General features: G+C 31.7%; 1 protein-coding gene across 3 annotated transcripts in view; it reads right to left on the bottom strand.

Moving 5' to 3' along the window:
* Window positions 1-20,708, bottom strand: part of LOC129004483 (beta-glucuronidase) — a 59,380-nt gene that overhangs the window by 34,116 nt on the left and 4,556 nt on the right. For 2 of the 3 annotated variants that reach the window (XM_054433088.1, XM_054433095.1), the window contains exon 2: window positions 4,784-5,121. In XM_054433088.1, the coding sequence (XP_054289063.1) occupies window positions 4,784-5,116 (333 nt within the window). In that variant the 5' untranslated portion in view covers window positions 5,117-5,121. The remainder of the gene's footprint in view (window positions 1-4,783; window positions 5,122-20,708) is intronic. The other variant, XM_054433102.1, reaches the window with a different exon arrangement.

The raw sequence follows: 20,708 nt of genomic DNA, 5'->3' as shown, positions 1-20,708 counted from the left end.
AATTTTTTTAATTTTCTCCGTTACTAATAATCGAACAAAAATTCTTTTATATACTAAATTATTTGTTTTTTTAAGCTCTTTAAAAAGGTCTAACAAGAAATTGGGAAATTTTGTGTTTTGAGGGTCAAAAGTGAGAAAAACCAATTTTTACCCCATAAAACCCCCCGTAAAGCCCCGTTCCCATGGTCCGATCATGCTGGTTCGCGAACTCATTCAAGTTTATCCCGCTTTACACCTTTAAACCAAATTTCATCAAAATCGGACAAAAATTACTCAAGTTATCGCGTTCACGGACGTATATATATATATATATATATATTAAAATTAAAACATATATAACAAAGTACCCTTTTAGTAATTATTTTATTTTTCATGACGACATGTTTCGGAACTAAGTCCATTGTCAAGTCATTTTTACCATAACCTCATTCTTTAAACTAACAAAATTAAAAATATAATCATATGTAAAAATAATAAAATATGTTAACTAAATCTTAATACATTTTGGTATTAATTTTTTTCATTATACTATATGAATGTTTTTCTTTCTTTCCTTAGTTTTTCAATTTTATCGTAGATAGGTTGGTTTAATTTTGGAATCATTGTGTTGAGTATGTTGTTGGGGTCCTTTTTGTTGTGTATATAAATATTTAGCTCTTCTTTCACATTAAGTTTCTCACGTTCTTTTTCAAATTCTAAAATAGTTAGATTGTCTTTCATGTTTTTATAACTGTGGTCTGTGTTCATTATATGGTCGGCGAAGTTCGACTTCATTGATGTCTGATTTTTTGATTTCAATGCTTGTAGATGTTCCTTGATAGTTTACGCCATACTAATAAATCTGTACAAATCCTTATATATTTCCACCAACTAAAGGACTAAAAATCACTATATGTTTTTGTTTATAACCATTCATAAGTCTATATATATATACATATATAAAAATTTGAACGAATGGTGTTTTTGGCCTCTGGGGACATCAAAATGAAAAAGTAAATCGGTCCCGGGTCTAGGTCTTACCGTGCCACCTACGGTAATAGCTACTTCCCTATAGGGAAATTCGCTAAAATGGAAACATTGATATAACTTCAGTTTTAGTTGAACACTCAATTCCCGTACGTAGGACGGGCCAACAGCTCGTAATAATAATAATAAATTTGCTTAACATAACAGCTGTAAACATTCAGCTTTTGTGTCACAAATTCAGCATTTGGATAAAAATGTAAAGACATACTTAGGGTTGACTTATTTATACTAAGTGTAATGCTAATCATTGTACGTTCAATTCTTCTGTAAGAGGATGACAGATTAATTAAATATACATAGTAAAATACTAGGATGTTCAAATTATTTTTTAAAGCGATCTTTGTAATCTTCGATTTGTTTTAGAGCAATATAATTTGTTTTAACTACAGCTGGTTAAATATAAACTATGGAACTATGATGTTATTTTATTTACTCTTATTTTGTCATTGATTATAGGAAATAATTAAGATTAGTAGAGATAATTAGACCACAGTTTAAAATAGTTTTGACCAAAATTAATTAAACCACAGTACAAATCCAGGCTCTGTACACGAGTCTTAATAAAAAAGGATAAATGCAATAGTATATAACGTTACTAGTCCTGAAAATAAGTGTTTACCGGTAAACACATTTTGGACGAGTTACGTACGATAGTTTACGCCATACTAATAAATCTGTACAAATCCTTATATATTTCCACCAACTAAAGGACTAAAAATCACTAGTCATAACCTCTAAGAGAGGTTATGTTTTTGTTTATAACCATTCATTGCCACCTAAATACAGTATAATAAGCTGATTGGTGTCCGGTAAAACTCATTACAGTACAGTAGTACGCAATGAAACCCCATTTGAATAAGCTGGCGGCAAACAGCTGTTTTCTGGACTAAATCCTTGCGTGGGAAGTTCGTCAAAATAATGTAGTGTGGCGTAAATTATTTGACTGCTCCACTTTTCAAGGAAAGATTAGAAAAATAACAATAATGTTTACATGTTTTAATTCTTCATGGTAGCTTTTTGTTTACAATTAATGTTTGTCTGCTTTAACTTTGTTTGTATTAGGCCCGGAAATATTGATGTCATAAAAATAAGATCAAGAATAATCAGGACTACTATTATAATCAGTGTGCGTCTGTGCGAATTGGCTGCAAATCGCACTTCAACGCTTTTCACATTGTAAAAATTGCAGAATTGCTGTTTTATTGTAAAATTATCGGATTAAAATGCATATCGCCTATACGATATGCATTTTAATCCGATAATTTTTTCTATGATGGAATAAAAACAAATTTGGTCACACAACATTTGTTTACAAGATAATTTTTCACATTAAAACTGCAAGAAACGTCTTTATATGTGTAAACTAGCTGATCTGAATTGTACACGGTTTTAACTGACTACTGAATTCCCGTACGTAGGACGGGCTAACACCTCGTTTATTTTATTCCTATTGATATGGCTAGAACAAACTGCAAGCATTAATAAGAACTGGAGATATAAAAAACAAAATTAAACAATTTTCAAAGTACGGGAATGCCCTTAAGAAATGTATGGGAGAGAGATTTTGCTGAAATATATCTTTAAAACAAAAGAAAATACTATGTACCGTATTTAAAAACAGGCTTTGGCATTGAAATCAGAGTGAGAATCTAGAGTTTATAAAGATGCATTACAAAACTATCACTACTATACATTATTTAAAAAATTTATTTATATTCAATATGGCGGCCAAAAACAGGTCCCCTATTGAAATAAAGGGCTGCACTTTACTTTAGGTCCTACACTCATTCAAATGAAAATATCGATCGATATATCGATTAATCGATTGTTTCATTCGATATATCGTTTGGTTAGTTAGGTAAGGTTAACCTAACCTAACTAACCAAACGATATATCGAATGAAACAATCGAATAATCGATATTTTTATTCGAATGAATGTAGAACCTAAAGTAAAGTGCAGCCTATAAATATGCATGTGGTAACCTGTTTTGAAAATTGGCCCAATATTGAGAAAATACGCTAATTTATATAATATTTTATGGGGTTTTGGCCAACATTTAGTATGTAACTATGCACACCCAACACTACAAAATACAACGATAAAATATTTTCTTGAAATTTTTGTAATGATCCCTGTGTCTGTTTTTAATTTGCTTGGACTAAATTGATTTTAGTTAGTTTAGTTTTAAGATCTGTATTTCGGCCATTATTTACACTACATATACTTGGTGTTGTGCTTATAAACTGTCACAAATTTATCCTCCTTTAATTTAATAAAGTAATATTTTCAGCAAAACCAACTGAATGCAAGATAGAATGAAAAACAATAGATGGTCAAATTTTTGGCATTTTGTTAACAAGTGGGGCGTCCCGTGGCCCGCCATGGAAAACTTGGATTTTATGTTATGGGCCCAACACTAACAACATATGCAAAAATCAAAACTACCCGACCTTTGGCACAGCAACCCCGTATTTTCTGACATATTTACTGGACTATAGGGTTTACTTGTCTATAAGTTAACATTCATCTTTTTTGTTGTTTTTATTTTTATAATGTGATCAGCAGTAAGCTAACGCTTTAATTGTGGAACTCCTGAGCTTTTAATTCCTGCTAACTGAGACAAAACAATAGAAGCAAGATCAATTTAGAGATATCACAGTATAATAGTTTGCTTTGCTTGACTTACTAATGAACTATATTGTTGTAAATTTATCTATGAGTACAGTAATTACTAGCCCAATTACTAAAGTGACAAAGTTCTGGTCTGAAAAAGTTGAATGTGTTTTTTAATATGAGTTTTAAAAGATATAAGCTTTAATTCTTTGATACAATCAAAATCTGAGGGTGGAAAATTTCTTTCTTTTGTCATTTATTGTGGCAATTCAAACCATTTTCCAAATCCAAAAATGTATATAGGCCTAGGACAAAATTTTTAATACTTTTTCATTGCAAAAAAATAGGGCAGAGGCAGTAGGAAATGCTAAAATCGACATATAAATGTTTCAGTTTCACTTTTATTGTAGTGCTGAAACAGTACCAAAATCTAAAATATGATTTGGTGACAATATGCGTTAAAAGTTTGATATCATTATCATAACTCAAGCAACTTTGTAACATTGCACTTTCAACAATCGTTAGTAATGAATCGTTTTTCACTGATTAGCAAGTCAAATACAGAACAACCTTCAGAACATTTTGTTTCGTGACATCTACATGGCTTGCTACACAGAAGCAAATGCTGTCATAGCCAGATATTATCAAATACAGTACCGTAGCTTAAGCTTGATGGTTAAGTCAATGAAACATTTACAACAGCTTTTATGTCTCTCATCATCATACAAACTAGTTAGTTACCTAGCTTTGATCTGTCAGAAAATAATATTGACTAAATGTCTTTGACTTTAGATACTGCAAGTAAGTTTCATGTCCTATTGTAAAACCCACACAAAAACAAACATTTTTACAAAACAACTATGAAGTGTTGTGTTTGTTTTTGGTTTTTATGTTTTGAAGATTTTATGACAACCTCTTATATAGAAGCGACAACTTCAAGACCGAGGATTACTTTGGCAACCATGATTCAACCCAGATATTTAACCTAGTGTGAATATCATGTTGATGGAATTTTAGCAGAGAGCAAAACAGACTTCACTATGACGTAGCAACCTGAGTGCTTTCAAGTTTGTTCGCAGGCGGAATTTTAGATGGCTTATACCAATAGCTGCTAGGTTCTAGGTCCAGTATCATACACTCACCTGGCTTATATCCTTGTCAAACCACTGCTCCTTGAGGCCTTCTTGATCCATCGAGTCCAGTTTGAAGTGCCAAAATCCATCGAGAGACTTGACATCTCTGTTCTCGGATGCTCTAGGATATAGAACCCCTCCTGTGGGCAGTTTGATTGGAGTCCTTTCTGTTCGCGCCGTTGATGTTTCATCTACACTCTCGTTGCTTTTCACAGCTCCTTGACTTGTCTCTGTAGTGTTGTTCTCCGGTTCCATCTCAAAGTCACCCTCAAATGTGAGTGTCTGGGCATGTGCTCCTTCTGCAGAGACAAGAAACGCACATAGCAGCCAAACCCACCGCATTTTAACTGGAAAAATTATACTCTTAAGTTACATTTGCCTACCTGAATATTTTTCTAGAAAAATAGACGATTTTTTTACTAAAATTATTCTAGAGAACATTCATGCGTTAAAGCTTTACTTTGAACTTAATTATACTAGTTGCCCTGATGTTTGTAAATATTCTTATTTAACCTTAACATAGCTTGCAGTACACATTTACTTTATTACATTTCAATGAATTTAGTGTTTTTGTTTTGCTACACCAATGATTAAATTGAACCAAGGAAAAATCATTGAACTAAGTTGTACAAATTTTGCTTTTGTTTCTAAAAATGGTCCATGGTGTCTTGAACTGGTTCACATATACTGTATTATGTTGTGTGTTGATGTTATGTAGTGTACAATAAGCAGAGATGTAATATAACATATACTGTATTATGTTGTGTGTTGATGTTTTTGTAGTGTACAATAAGCAGAGATGTAATATAACATATACTGTATTATGTTGTGTGTTGATGTTATGTAGTGTACAATAAGCAGAGATGTAATATAACATATACTGTATTTACTATTAATTTTTTATCCTTGATGTTTTGATAATCATATTATAGTTTTGTTTGTCTCTTTTAATGGCTAATTTAATTTGTAAATCAAATATATGTATTAAAGATACTACAAAGAAAGATTTCTTTATTATTTCATTTGCATTATTACATTATTGCCTTATTGGCATTATTACTTATGAGCTAAATTAATAATTTCCAACATTAGTACTGTATGGATATCATTTCTTTAATATTTCAAAGCACTGTTAGTTGATTGATTAGGCACAGCGATACTTATAAAGTTTGTAACAGCTGATGTTTGTGTGTGAAGATTGAAGGATTTGTGAATTGATCTGAAGACTCTTCAAATCAATTCACAAATCCTTCAATGAAGAGGATTGATGCACCTAATAGCATTTGATTGTTTAAATTAAATAGTAAGTAGTTTTGAATCTTCTCGAACTAAGAAGCTATGGACAAACAATCCTTATTTAATTAACAACCCTCAAACTATGTATAGGAGGAGAAAGTGAAAAATGTGACTCGAATAATTTGCAAAAAAATTGTGGTCATACTGTAATTAGAAATCTCAATCACTTTCAAATAAAGTGTGTCTTAGATTTAGAATTTGTTGAGATTTAACAGTAGTTCTGTAGAATTATTTATGGTAACTTGATCTATAAGTCACTAGTGGTTGAATCCTAGCAGATTTCTGATTCTGGTACTGTTACTTCAATGACCTGGTCTTGCCATGTCAACTCCACTGGTCCTATAACCATAACAACTTAGATTCCCACAACTCTGCAGGTTCTGTCGTCCTCAAATTCAGTTTTATAGCGTATTTCCCATATAGGGAATATTACCGCAGGTCTCATGGTAAGAACTAGACCCGGGACAGATTTACTTTCTCGTTTTAAGGTCCCCAGAGGCTAAAAACACCATCCGTTCAAATTCATGTATAAATATATATATATATATATATATTTATATTTATATATATATATATATGTTGTATTTATATATATATATATATATATAAATATAAATCATAAAATTTTGGAATTTCTTTCAGAACTATTTTTTAGAGCTTAAAAAAAGAAATAATTTAGTATATTGTAGCATTGTTGTATGCCTAATGGTTAGGGAGAAAATTCAAAAATTGCAAATTTAAAATTCTTATGTTATTCTTATGGATAAAATTAAAATTGTTGTAGTTTGCTTGTTTAAGGATATAATATGTTGATCAAATATGACAAATTTATTTATTTCATCCTATACTATTGATGTTTGGTCAAAAAACACTGTTTACCTTCCCCGTAGCAGCAAACCTAAGCACTCGTTAAATCTAATGTTATTTAAATTGGGAATAAATATGTCTTATTTATGGAAATATTTTAGTAAATATGTAATCAGACAAGTTGAAATTCGCTTAGTCTGCAGGTTTGCTGCGGCTGGTGTACTTAGGTCCCTAGTGGCCAAAACAGCATCTGTTTGGATTAATGTATATTAATTTTTCACGATAAATCGAGCAAAAATAATCTGATTTTTGACGATATTCGGTAAGTAGTAAACTGTGTTTATTTGGATTAGTTTGTGGAACAGCATAATACTAATAATAATTTATGTATTGATTTTTGACAATTTTACATTGTGTAATAAACGTCAAGATAATCAATATAATGAAACAAAATGCAATGCGTAGAAACTAAGGTCGGAACAAATTGGGTTAATTTTTTGTTTCGATTTTAAACACATTACATTTTGCTATTTATTTCCAAACCATTTTGTACAGCTTAAAAAACAAATAGTGATCATTGAAGCGTTGTTTGGAAGAAAATTTTAAAAACTGTTCATTTAAAGTTATTCTCCCCATGTCATTTGGTAATGTCAATTGGTAATTAAATGTAAAAATACAAACAATTCGCTAAAATCCTACTCGCTTAAAAATGACTCTACTACCTACTCTGTAGCTGCAAACCTAAGTAGGCCTTCTCATTAAACTAGTTATTTAAAAAGGTAAAATTGATATTTTACGATTCCATCAAATGTTTATCAGTTTCCTAAACTATCTTGGCAGGTTGTTTTTTCCTTTATAGAGAGAGTATTACTAGTATTCTTTCATTTACAAACATACCACTAAAAAAATACAACCAATTCCTTTGATTCAATCTTCTATCTGAACAGTAAGTTATATGAGATTGGAAATTATCTTAAGTTATCTAACCAAGAAGATATTAATCACAGTACCGGTAACCTTGAAGTTATTATGTGTCCGTTAGTTGGCACGCTATGGTTACAACAGATGTTTAACAATTGTTTATGTTTAACAATCAGCTGGATGTGTTTGGAAACATAGGCCTACTCATTCCTTACCAAGGAACTGGTTATAAGTTTTACTAAATTGACAATAAAGGACAATATCTTCCTCTGCAGTACCTATTAATTTAAAATACAATGTGTAAAAACTAACAAACTATAAAATAAAATAAACACAATTTTTACTTTCTATATGGAAAAAATATTGTTTTCGTGAAAATTTTCGAGTTTGAGTTTTGAGTGGGTATTAATGCATATTAATTTGTGGGGGGGGGGGTCGTTTTCGATCACTTTTACCCTCTATATGGAGAAAGTATTGGTTTCGTTAAAATTTTTAAGTTTGAGTGGATATATTCGTTTTGGGTCCCCCTTAATCCAAAAAGTGGTTTACGATTTCAATGAAATTTGGTAGGTACTAATCCATTTATATCCCAAGGTTTTTTATTTTTTCCAATTTTTTATTTTGATGGTATTTTCCATAAAACCCATAAAATAACTGGAAAATTTGTTTCGAAAATATCCCGAACGATTTTGAAAAAAAATTAGTATGTTTTAGTCCTTTAAATTCTGAACAAAATGGTACAAATTTCATTTGCGTAAAAATTACGGTTCTAAAGTTATTGTAACTTATGTTATTTTCCCTTAGAAATCCCATAAAAACAAAAAAATTGATTTTAGAAAAAGGCCGGTTATGATTAAAATTAGTATGTTATGGTCCTTAATATTTTGAGCATAATTGTACAAATCTCATTTCCGTAAAAAGTACGGTTCAAAAGTTATTGTAACTTATGTTATGTTGTTTCCCACAAAAACCCCATAAAATAACAAAATATCGGATTTTAGGAAAAAAGCCGGTTTTGATTAAAATAATGTGTTGTGGTACTTATATTTCCAATGAAAAATAATGCAACCTCCCATTGCTGTAACAATTAACGGTTCAAAAGTTATTGCAACTTTTGTGATTTTATCCTTATAGAATATCATATACTCCCACTGCTTACCCATGATAAAGGTCGTTTACAAGCTAAGGCCTATGGGAGAAAGTATGTGTCAGTTTACTGATACCGTTTATATTATCTGTCCTGAATTAACATTTTGATTCTGTCACACAGTTGATTGTAAATTCATGAACCAAAGTGATATTCATTAACAGTAAGCAGTAAGGTAAATCTGAGATTTGCTTCCATAATCAATTATGGGTGTGTAATATCATAGATAAAACATACTCCCTTAGGTAATATCCACAATATTTAGGCGGTTCTAGGGTAAGTTCCCACACTGATTTTTTGCTAATTTATGCTGCAGCTTATTGACGTTATGGCAAACCTTTCTAGTAATCGTGGGCAAACCTCAGCTGATGAGCTATTATTTTTAAGTTACGATAAAGTAGAGGGGATAGATTTCTTCACCTTAATCCGGCTAAATTTTGTGAACGGAGTATAGTTCGGAAAAAGGTGTTTACCGGACGAGTATGGCTGGACAGGATTACCGGTACCTAGTCCGGTAAATACATTTTGGGCGAGTGGCGTGTACTATATATTTCGTCATTACTACCCTAAACTAACCCAACAGTAAGAAAACGGTCACAATCCACTATATTTTCAAACCGACTATAGGACTTGCTTATAACAATCTCTACTTACAACTTCTCTGAGAGGTTAGATTTTCGTTTTAAACTACTCGCTGCCTTTAAAATATAATAGACTATCCTTATATATAATACGTGAAGGTGATTTCTACGAAACACTACTCCTCCGTTAATAATGGACGGATTTTTACAAACGACGTGTCAAAATTAAGTATTTGTTGTGTAGACGCCCCCTTTCACTAATTCCTGTAAGTAGTGTCAATAGAAGAATATGACGGCACTTGGGGCACGTTTTCCCATAAGAAATAACATGGGATCATTTTTTGGCCACTAAAACCAAAAAATCCTGATCCCATGTTATTCTTATGGGAAAAAACATGGGGATCATTTTTTGGCCACTAAAACCAAAAATCCTGATCTTTGCCTAAATATCCCTATATAATTGTCAAACCTTATTTCTTACTTATTCCCTATAAATATATTCTATATTAAGCTAAAAAAGCTATTTCTTATATTTATTGACCCTTACAAGTGTAAATGTAGAGTAGTGACAATAGAAGAATATGACGGCACTTGGGGCACATTTTTCCCATGTTATTCTTATGGGGATTATTTTTGGCCACTTTTTTTAAGACCCTGATCTTTGCCTATACAAGCCTATATAAATGTTCAATACCATTGTACAACTCCATTACTATTTCAAATCCACATCCATTCGCAAAATCATCAACTTGACAGTCGAGGTTTGTACGCGAACTCGGGCGCGCTCCCGGCTCATGGCGTGGGCATGCTCCCAACTCACGGCGCGCTCCTGCTTCTTGCCTCTAGTGGTGGGGCTGTGAAATGCTGCTCCTATGGGTCTCTCTTCTTGTCTCTAGTGGTAGCTCTTGATCGAGTCCTGGATTTGTTGAAGTAGTTTCTAAAATTTTATAAATTAAAAAAAAAAATTGAAAATTTCTAAAAGTCTATATATAGTGGTGGCATTAGCCCGAGACCTCATTCCTAAACATGAAGCCGTCATGTCAACACTGCTCCGTGTCGCTCTCCAACAAAAGCAACCTGATTCGCCACTATAAGGTAATGCATCAAATGAAGGTGAAACTGTGTGAAGTTTGTGATTTTATATGTGATAGCCACATGGCTCTAAAATCACATATATTACAAAATCACAAGAGTTGTAGTTTTTGTAAGAAAAATGTTGTCGGTCATTTTAGAAGACATAGAAATTTTTGCAATAATTGTCCATATACACAGTGATTAAATTTATTGGTGAGTCGATTAGAGCTGACCTTGAAAATACTCTTAAGTCTTGTTCTCTCCCAATAAAATGGACTTTAGTAAGGAGAATTAAATTTTTAAATATTCAATGGATCAAAATGGAAAATTAGTTAATGAAAAAGAATGTATAGCGGATTTCAGAAGCCTTACTACCTTAACTATTGAGAAGCGAGATTTAAAATCTCAAATTGAAAATGCACTTTTAAAGATTGACACATCGATTCATAAATATCAAGCCCAAGGCAGTGGATGGATATATGACCATACTAAATATTGGCAGTTGCATGTTTACAAGTATAAGCCCTTAACTCCAAAGTCATATATCCCCACACCAAAAAGTATTAAGTTGACAAAAGCAGTTCTAAATATAAAAAACACAGATAATAAATTCTTCCTTTGGTCAGTTTTAGCAGCTTTATATCCAAGGAACTTTAACGAACATGCTGAACGAGTATCTAACTATACACCCTATGAAACACAGTTAAATATGACAAATATAAAATATCCCGTAAAAATATCTGACATAGATAAATTCGAAAGACAGAATAATATAAGTGTCAATGTATTTGGAGTTGAAGACCAGAAATGTATATATCCATTAAAAACAACCAAGCTAGATAGTAGTAATACTCATATAGATTTATTATTATTACAAGAAGGTCCTAAATCACATTATTGTTTAATTCATGATTTTAATATGTTATGAACACTGTAAAAAAATATCTACCACACTCTATAAAATATGAACATGAATACTCTTGCTCTTGGTCATTATAAAATTGATCAAACATAAATTGTATGTGTAGATATAAATTAAATACAAATGATAAAAAAAGTCTTTTATTTATTTACCCTTACTATCCTCTTGATAGAATTGGTCAAACATAAATCTATATTTGCCATTATTCTTTGACCTTTCTTTGTCTATTACGAAAAAGCCATATTTAGTTTTATCCCAACATTGGTGGCAGAGATTTTTAAATTGGTCAAATGAAAAGTCATTGCCAACATGGTTGCGATATACATGTTTTAAATTTAAATCATCTTGTTTGAATAATATTAGGAAATTAACATTATCACGTAAATGTTTGTGTACTTTGCTGTAAGATTGACACAAGTAAAAACAGTTAATATTTTTATGTCGACCCATTGAGAAAAATTGTGTAATATTTGGACTATTTATGTCATCAAATACAACAACTGACTGTGATTTTACATCATTTGGTGTGATTTCACAGTCAGTAAACGTGTGTAATTTCACTTCGTCACACAAATTAAATATTTCAATTATTTTTTATATTTTTCTTGTTCTAAAGATTTAGATATTAAATATAAGTTTGTAAATTTTAATCCTTCCTTTCTTACAATTAAATTGTAAATTACAACCGTCTTCCCACTTCCACTTGGACCACAAATAACACATCGAATATTGGTAGGAAATAGACCCAACTTCTTTGGTATATTTTCCTTAGTATGTACTATTTTAAATTTATGTTTTTGTTGAATAAAAGACATTTTTTATATAATAAAAATGGTAAAAAATGATAATAAGAAAACATGTAAAAAGGGCAAAGGTTTATTCCTAAAGCCTTATAGGGGTCGAGGGTTATTGAATACTCTTATAAATAACCTTCCATTTCCACTTCACATACCATCATATCAATACTGTGGACCTGGAACGAATATTCGTGAGAATTTAGCTAAAAATGTACCTCCAAAAAATAAACTAGACTCTTACTGTAAAGAGCATGACATATTCTACATGAATAATCCCGATACTGCTGCTCGGAACAAATCAGACATGAGATTAGCAGACTTAGCTTGGACTAGAGTAACGGCGAATGACGCAAGTCTTGCTGAAAGAGCTGCTGCTTACGCGGTGACAAATTTAATGAAGGCAAAAGCAAAAATGGGAATGGGATTAAAATTTAATAAAAAAGATGGACAACTACCAGCTGTTAGAGGCCGCAAAAGACGTGCCTCACTTCAGGGGGGTGTACCTAAAAAACGAGCTAAAAAATCTAACACCAAGAGTAAAAGAGTGCGGAATAGTTAATTTAGACAGTTCATCTGGCACACATTGGACAGCATATCGTAAAAATAAAGATATTGTAATTTATTTTGACCCATTTGGAATCCAACCTCCAAAAGAAGTAATTAAATATTTTGAGGGATATAAAATATTCTATACAACCGATCAAATACAAGATTTAAATAGTTCTATTTGTGGAATTTTATGTTTATCATTCATAAAAAATTTTTGTTTATAAAAATGGATTCATTTACTATAACATTTTCGGGTACAGAGCCAGAGCTAAAGTCAGTGTTCTTTCCTCCCATAGAATTAAATGATGATTATGTAATTGGATTAGTAGATTTTCAAAGTTATAATTCTATATTTAATGTTAAAAAACCACTAAATACTTTAACATATTACAAAGTAGAGAAAAAAACATTACCAAAGGGAGAGATCTTAGTTGATGATTTAAACCAGTTATTAGATGGTAAACTTAAAGTTATAATACATAAAAATGGAGAAGCATTAATTAATACTAAAGTTAAACTTTTATTCAAAGGGCTTATTCCAAAATTAAATCAACTTAAAGGCAACAAATTAACCATTGGAGAAGGTGATGATGTTTTCTATTATGACCACAAAGCTCCAGTTACAATAGAAATTTCTGAAGGGACATATGAGGTGGTTGAGCTTGCAAAGGAAATTCAAAAACAAATTCCAGACTTTTTCCTTACAGCTAATAATAAAACTATGAAAGCAACATTACTTTCTAGCCATGTATTTGATTTTACAAAACCATGTTTAGGATCTGTTTTATTGGGATTTAAAGGTGTTTCTACTCCTGGTGTTCAGTTTGAATCTACAAATAAAATAAACATTAATAATGTAAATGTGATTAGAGTAAAATGTAATATTGCAAACGGGTCCTATTTAAACGGAAACAAATCACACACCATACATAGCTTTTATCCAGAAGCTCCTCCTGGCTACAAAATTATCGAAGTTCCAAGAAATATTATATATTTTCCTGTAAATAAGAGAAGTTTAGATGTTGTCAGTATTACATTTGCCGATCAGCACGACAAGGCAATTGACTTTAACGGAGAAGAAACTACAATTACTTGTCATATAAAAAAGATATGAGAATTTATAAGAATTTATCCATAAGTGTACAAAATGCTAGGTTCCTAAAATCAATAGGACTAAAGTTAAAATTTTCTATTAATAAAAATGGAAGATTTTCTAGACGTTACAGGGAAATCCCAATTCAACGATAGTGTGGTTAAAATTACAAATCACTCCTATGTTCCCCACAATACTTTGCCAATAAATAATTCTGATGAAATTCGAATATGTATTAATAATCAAGATTTGCTAACTCTGCCATGTAGGAGTTATCTGTATATTAAGGGAGAAATTGAAAATCATGATAAAGGTCATTTTATAAATAATGCATTTGCGTTCTTATCTGATGAAATTAGATACGAAGTTGCAGGTAAAGAAATAGACATTGTAAGAAACCCAGGAATTTCTAGTCTTATGAAAATATTGAGCTCTTACAATAAAACTACTAAATTGTCAAATGTAGCATTTGATTCTGACACGAATTTAAAAGAGTTCCATAAAGGTGGCAAGTTTAGTACATGTTTGCCATTAGAGCTGTTAATGGGTGTATTCGAGGATTTTAATAAGGTATTAGTAAATGTCAAACAAGAATTGGTGTTGAAAAGATCGAAAAATGATTTAAATTGTATATTAACAACCACTAGTGCCCCAGCCAGTGGCACTGCTGATACGATTCCCAAAATTACACTTAATTCAATTCAATGGGTAATGCCACATATGATACCATCAGATGGAGAGAAGTTACAATTACAAAAGATGTTATTGCAAAATAAAAATTTGCAAATTGCATTTAGAAGTTTAGAGCTGCATGAACTTCCATCATATCCCAATACTACAAGACATACATGGTCAGTAAAGACATCTTCAAGTTTGGAGAAGCCTAGGTATATTATATTTGGTTTCCAAACAGCTAGGGATAATAGTGCACGAAAAAGAACTGATGAATTTGATCACTGTAAATTAAAAAATCTCAAAGTATTTCTAAACTCTGAATATTATCCTTATAGTGATTTAAATCTCGACTTTGAAAATGAAGATGTCTCTAAAGCTTATGAGATGTTTATGAGGTTTAGAGAGACTTACTATAATACTATCCCAGATCCTATGATTAGTAGGGCTGAGTTTATGAAGAAATATCCACTAATTGTAATAGACTGTTCTAGACAGAACGAAACAGTGAAGGAAGGAATTGTTGATATTAAATTAGAGATTGAAACTGCAGAAAATGTGCCAGCAAATACATCTGCATATTGTTTGATAATACATGATAAAGTGTTTAAGTACAATCCTTTGTCAAATGAGATAAATAAAATGTAAATAAAAGATGAAAAACATTCAACAAGAATTGGTTGACTCTGCAAATCAAATACGAGAGAAATATAGAGCTTTAAAACGTGGCAAGTTTCTAGAGGCTGAAGAGAGGTTCCAAACATTCCAACCTTTAATAGAGCCATTACAAGAATTAAAAAAAAATCACATCTATTGGTAAAACAGAGAGGCCTCAAATGGAGATACTCCCAATGACTCCATCTAGAATATCAATGATACCAAGATTACAGCCATTACAACCATTACAACCATCCACTCCACAGAAATTAGATTTTGGTCTTTTAGCGTCAGACTATTTAGGAAATTACCTCAGTAAAAGTAGTATGACAGACACTACATATGGTATTAGACGAGAAGCAAATACATTTTTTATTGGAAATAAGGAAGTTGATATTGCCAATGATGATGTTACAGTTGCAAATAAAACCTACAAGGGGACAAAAGGTTTATGGGAATTGTTAACTTTAAAAGAACCTGAGAACTATACTCAGGCTGATTTGCAAAATTATAAAGAGATTTTGGAAGCTACAAATGGACATTTAAAGAGTTACAAAGATGGTGTACCAATTTCAAGTAATAGACATACTAAATATCTTAATATAATTAAACCTCTATTTAAATCTGTTGGTGAAGGTTTGAGACAAGTGACTGGTAATAAAATAGACTATATTTATTGGGATGATCCTAATGAGCTTGTAGATAGGTTAAGACTCCTTTGGCTAAGTCGCCAAGCTGGTAACTCAGGAGTGGATAATGAAATAGATTCCATTGTTGAGGAATTGAGAGAAAGTGGTATTATTTATTAAATAAAAATATGTTTATAGACAAATTTTATCGTTTATATAATCCATATAATAAGCCTGCAGAACCCAGGGCTAGTAGTGAACCTACTTTAAATTTACAAGACGATAGTTGGAATGGTTTAAACCGTAAAATTGGTAATGTGATGGGGAGTTTGTAGATGATGTATCAACTTTGGGACAGACATTAACTAGAAAAGGTGATGTCTTTTTACAAGGTAAAACTAAATATGAGTTTTTAGAATCTAAGAATAAAAATTGGAATGCTAAAAAACAGAAAATTACTAATGTGGAAAAGGGTGAAAGTTTAGATGATGTGCCCACTTTACAACATACTTTAATACGAACAGATGGTGGTACATTTGTACAAGACAATAATAATTATGAATTTTTAGAATCAGAGAATGGTGTTTGGAATGCTAAGAAACGGAAAATTACTAATGTAGAAAAGGGTGAAAGTTTGGATGATGTGCCCACTTTACGACAGACTTTAATACGAAAAGAAGATGGTAAATTTATACAAGATGATAATAATTATGAATTTTTAGAATCAGAGAATGGCGTTTGGAATGCTAAGAAACAGAAACTTAGCAATTTGATGGAAGGTACAGATAGTAAAGATGCTGTGAATGTTTCACAAGTTCCAAAAATGGAAGCAGGCTATTGGAGTTTTTATAATAAAAGGTTAGTACGTGTTAAACCTGCCATTGATGAAACTGACTGTGTTATAAAAGAACAGACTATAACTTTTGATAAAAAAGAAAAATGTTGGGATGCCAAAAAACAATTTATAAGGAATCTACCAGAGGGGGAACATTCAGATGATATTTGTCTAATGTCACAAGCTATGCATTACGATGGATCAAAATTTGTATATGGAGAAAAAATTTTTAATTTGATGGAATATAATCCTGATTTATTAGTTGCTGACCCCACATCTTTGAGTGGATTTAAGTATATAGATAATAGACCATATATACCAGAAAACTATGTATTTAAAAGAATGGAAGATAATCTATTGATTGGGGCTAATGGTGATGTATTTAGAGTTACAGGAAAGGATGATGTTATAAAAAATGAATGAAATTGCATACGAACTTCATAAGCCTGCAAGAAAGAATTTCATTAGAAGGTCTTTTAAAGTATTGGGTATAAACGAAACCATACAAATAGATTTAATTGATATGCAAAACTATGCTAGAGAAAATTCTGGCAATAAATATATTTTAACTTTAATAGATACATTTTCTAAAAAAGCTTATGCTGCTCCACTAAAGAATAAGACAGGGTTAGTGGTTACAGAAGCCATTAAAACCATTCTACCAAAGGGGGTTAAAAACATTCAATCTGACAATGGAAAAGAATTTTTTAATCAATATTTTAGCAAACTAATGAACAACTTAAATATTAATCACTATCACACTTTTTCTACAACTAAGGCTGCAATTGTGGAGAGGTTCCAGAGAACTTTAAAGAATTGGTTATATAGGGAATTTAGTGCTCAGGGAAGTTATAAATGGTTAGATTTACTTCCAAAGTTAATTCGAAAATATAATAATAAAGTGCATAGATCTATAGGAATGAAGCCTAACCAAGTGAATATTAAGAATAGTAAATATGTGCATGAAAGGTTGACTTCTAAAGTAGTGCAAGTTAAAAAGCCAAGATATAAGGTAGGTGATAGTGTGAGGATTTCCAAGTATAAACATGTTTTTAGTAAAGGTTATACTCCAAATTGGACAGGGGAACTATTTACAATAGCAGAAGTTAAGAATACAAAGCCTGTGACTTATATCTTGAAAGATGAAAATGATAATATAATCAGGGGAGGCTTCTATACAGAGGAGTTGTTAAAGACCAAGTATAAGGACATGTATTTGATAGAGAAGGTAATTAGGAGAAAGGGTGATTCGTTGTATGTCAAATGGCTTGGGTTCCCAAGTAGCCAGAACTCATGGATTTCCACTAAGGATGTCCAGGGGAGCGCACCATGAGCCGGGAGCGCGCCCGAGTTCGCGTACAAACCTCGCACTGTCAAGTTGATGATTTTGTGAATGGATGTGGATTTGAAATAGTAATAGAGTTGTACAATGGTATTGAACATTTATATAGGCTTGTATAGGCAAAGATCAGGGTCTTAAAAAAAGTGGCCAAAAATAATCCCCATAAGAATAACATGGGAAAAACGTGCCCCAAGTGCCGTCATATTCTTCTATTGTCACTACTCTACATTTACACTTGTAAGGGTCAATAAATATAAGAAATAGCTTTTTTAGCTTAATATAGAATATATTTATAGGGAATAAGTAAGAAATAAGGTTTGACAATTATATAGGGATATTTAGGCAAAGATCAGGATTTTTGGTTTTAGTGGCCAAAAAATGATCCCCATGTTTTTTCCCATAAGAATAACATGGGATCAGGATTTTTGGTTTTAGTGGCCAAAAAATGATCCCATGTTATTTCTTATGGGAAAACATGCCCCAAGTGCCGTCATATTCTTCTATTGTCACTACTCCTGTAATAAAAGTCCTCGGACTTTGCCCCTCAGGCTATCAAAATCCCAGTGTATTTCTTTATTATGAAGAAAATATTTTGTGTACTCAAACAGACGAATAATTTGTATTAATTACAGCTGTTTATAGTAAACACATGATACACACAAGAGCGTTTGTTTTCAGAGTGAGTTCGCTTTCAGTTTCGATAACTGGATTGATTACATTTTCTTTCAGTTTACTCTTTTAAGTCATCATAAATTATGACTGTAATTCGTTTTGAAATAACAACCTGCAATAGTTTGCAATTGCTCGAATTCGAGAAACAGGTGCACTAATTTTTATAATTATTGTTTTGAAGTTGCTGTATAAAACTGTTTTGAATTTTCTATTTTATGAAACAATTCCCATGTTTCTAAGTTGCTTCGTTATTTGTTTATTTAATCTTAAAATGTGTCCAATAATTTATGACCACCCTGTATTTTATGTCTAGTTATTATTAAACTCTGCTTGTGATTTTATTTTTATAATTAAGTTCAGTGTGAAAAATTATAATCAACGACGGATAGAAATTGTATAAGAGAAATGTATATTGTTTAGTAGCCATGTATGAAAAAGTAAATGCATTAATGTAAATTAAAAAATCTGTTCACCACACACTCTAGATTGATGGTCTTTGATTAAAAATTAGCCACAACTTTAATATGGAAATGGAATATGTCTCGTTGTATCAATTGTCAAAGGTCATAAACTCAAATAACCGTAACATCTTGTTGGACGTTTTGTGAGTTCCATATAAATATACTGTGATTACAACAGGTTTTCCTTCTGACAGTGGTCATTTGTTTATGTTAAATGTAGTTTTCTGTTCTAATGAGTACCGTTAGTAAAACTGTGCTATTGTATTTTATGTTCATATCTTGATTCTAGACATTTGTGGGTGTCCTGAAACAGATAAAGACTCCTTCCTTGTTTCTGTTGCTGAGCTCAAGTTGACCTCTCCTCTGAACGCTGCCCAACCGTTACAGGACTAAACCAGACTGCTGCTGCTGCAGTGTTGTTAACTGTGCTAGACCTGGACTGATCCGACATCAGAACAAGGAAGTGACAATAAGATTGATTGAAGAACTAAAATGAGTCTAGTCTACTTTAGACTGTTGGTCCGGTGGCTTAATTTGAACCACCATGGTTAAATTAGAATAATTTATAGTTGATACTAGTAAAAATCCAGTTCTTGGTTGAAGTGTCTATACGTAGTTTCTTATATATCTTGCAAATTCTACAAAATACATAGCCTTGAAATTAGATTCAGAGTTCCATTACCAACCAATGTATACAGGACAAAACTCACTGTAAATATTTTTAAAAGGTACCAATGTTCTAAAATAAAAATCCATGGAAATGTCAGGATATTATCAGAACGGAATACAGATCCTCAAGACTGTCTGTAATTATGATTTAAAATTAATCTGATGGCTCTTTTTAGCGCGAATAGTCTCTTAGTTTAAGTGTTGTTATTGTCCCAAACGGACACAGAATGTGTGAGAAAAGGGCAAACAATCCTGTAAGCTGTCAGTGTCAGATGCAGCGACCACACTCCTGCGAGTTGATAACATGAGAGCCTACTGTATTAGGTATAAGCAAGAAAGAATGGTTAGTTTAAGTCGATATGTTCAGATATAATTAGATTCAACTTATCCGTGTTGTTTCACATCTTTAAACATGGAGATGGGGCTAATACATTAATAGCATGCTATTTAAATATCATATACAAACTACTCAAGTCAATTTATAAATATATCAACAACAAAGGTTATCGACATTTTTAAAAATATATGTTATCCCAGCTGGGTGATGAACTCTTCATAGGCAAACAAACATGCAGTTCCTAGGGCGACCACAAACTGTTGCTGGGTACAGCTGTAGTTACAGCATAGCATGATCAAAGATTACACATACATGTAATGTCCTCTGGAAAAATTCAGACCTACAGAAATTAAGGCAACCATTGACAAATCGCTAAATCCGAAAAAATCTCCTGGTTACGATTCTATCACTGGGAAAATGTTAAAAGAACTGCCAAGGAAAGGGATGATTTTTATTGCATTTCTCTTTAATTC

Source organism: Macrosteles quadrilineatus, unplaced genomic scaffold (genome assembly GCF_028750875.1).
Source record: "Macrosteles quadrilineatus isolate MER2022 unplaced genomic scaffold, UCM_ALF_1.0 Scaffold_1__1_contigs__length_201487025, whole genome shotgun sequence".
NCBI lineage: Eukaryota > Metazoa > Arthropoda > Insecta > Hemiptera > Cicadellidae > Macrosteles > Macrosteles quadrilineatus.
Note: the sequence above shows the minus strand (reverse complement) of the source record. Positions and strands in the feature narration are given on the sequence as shown.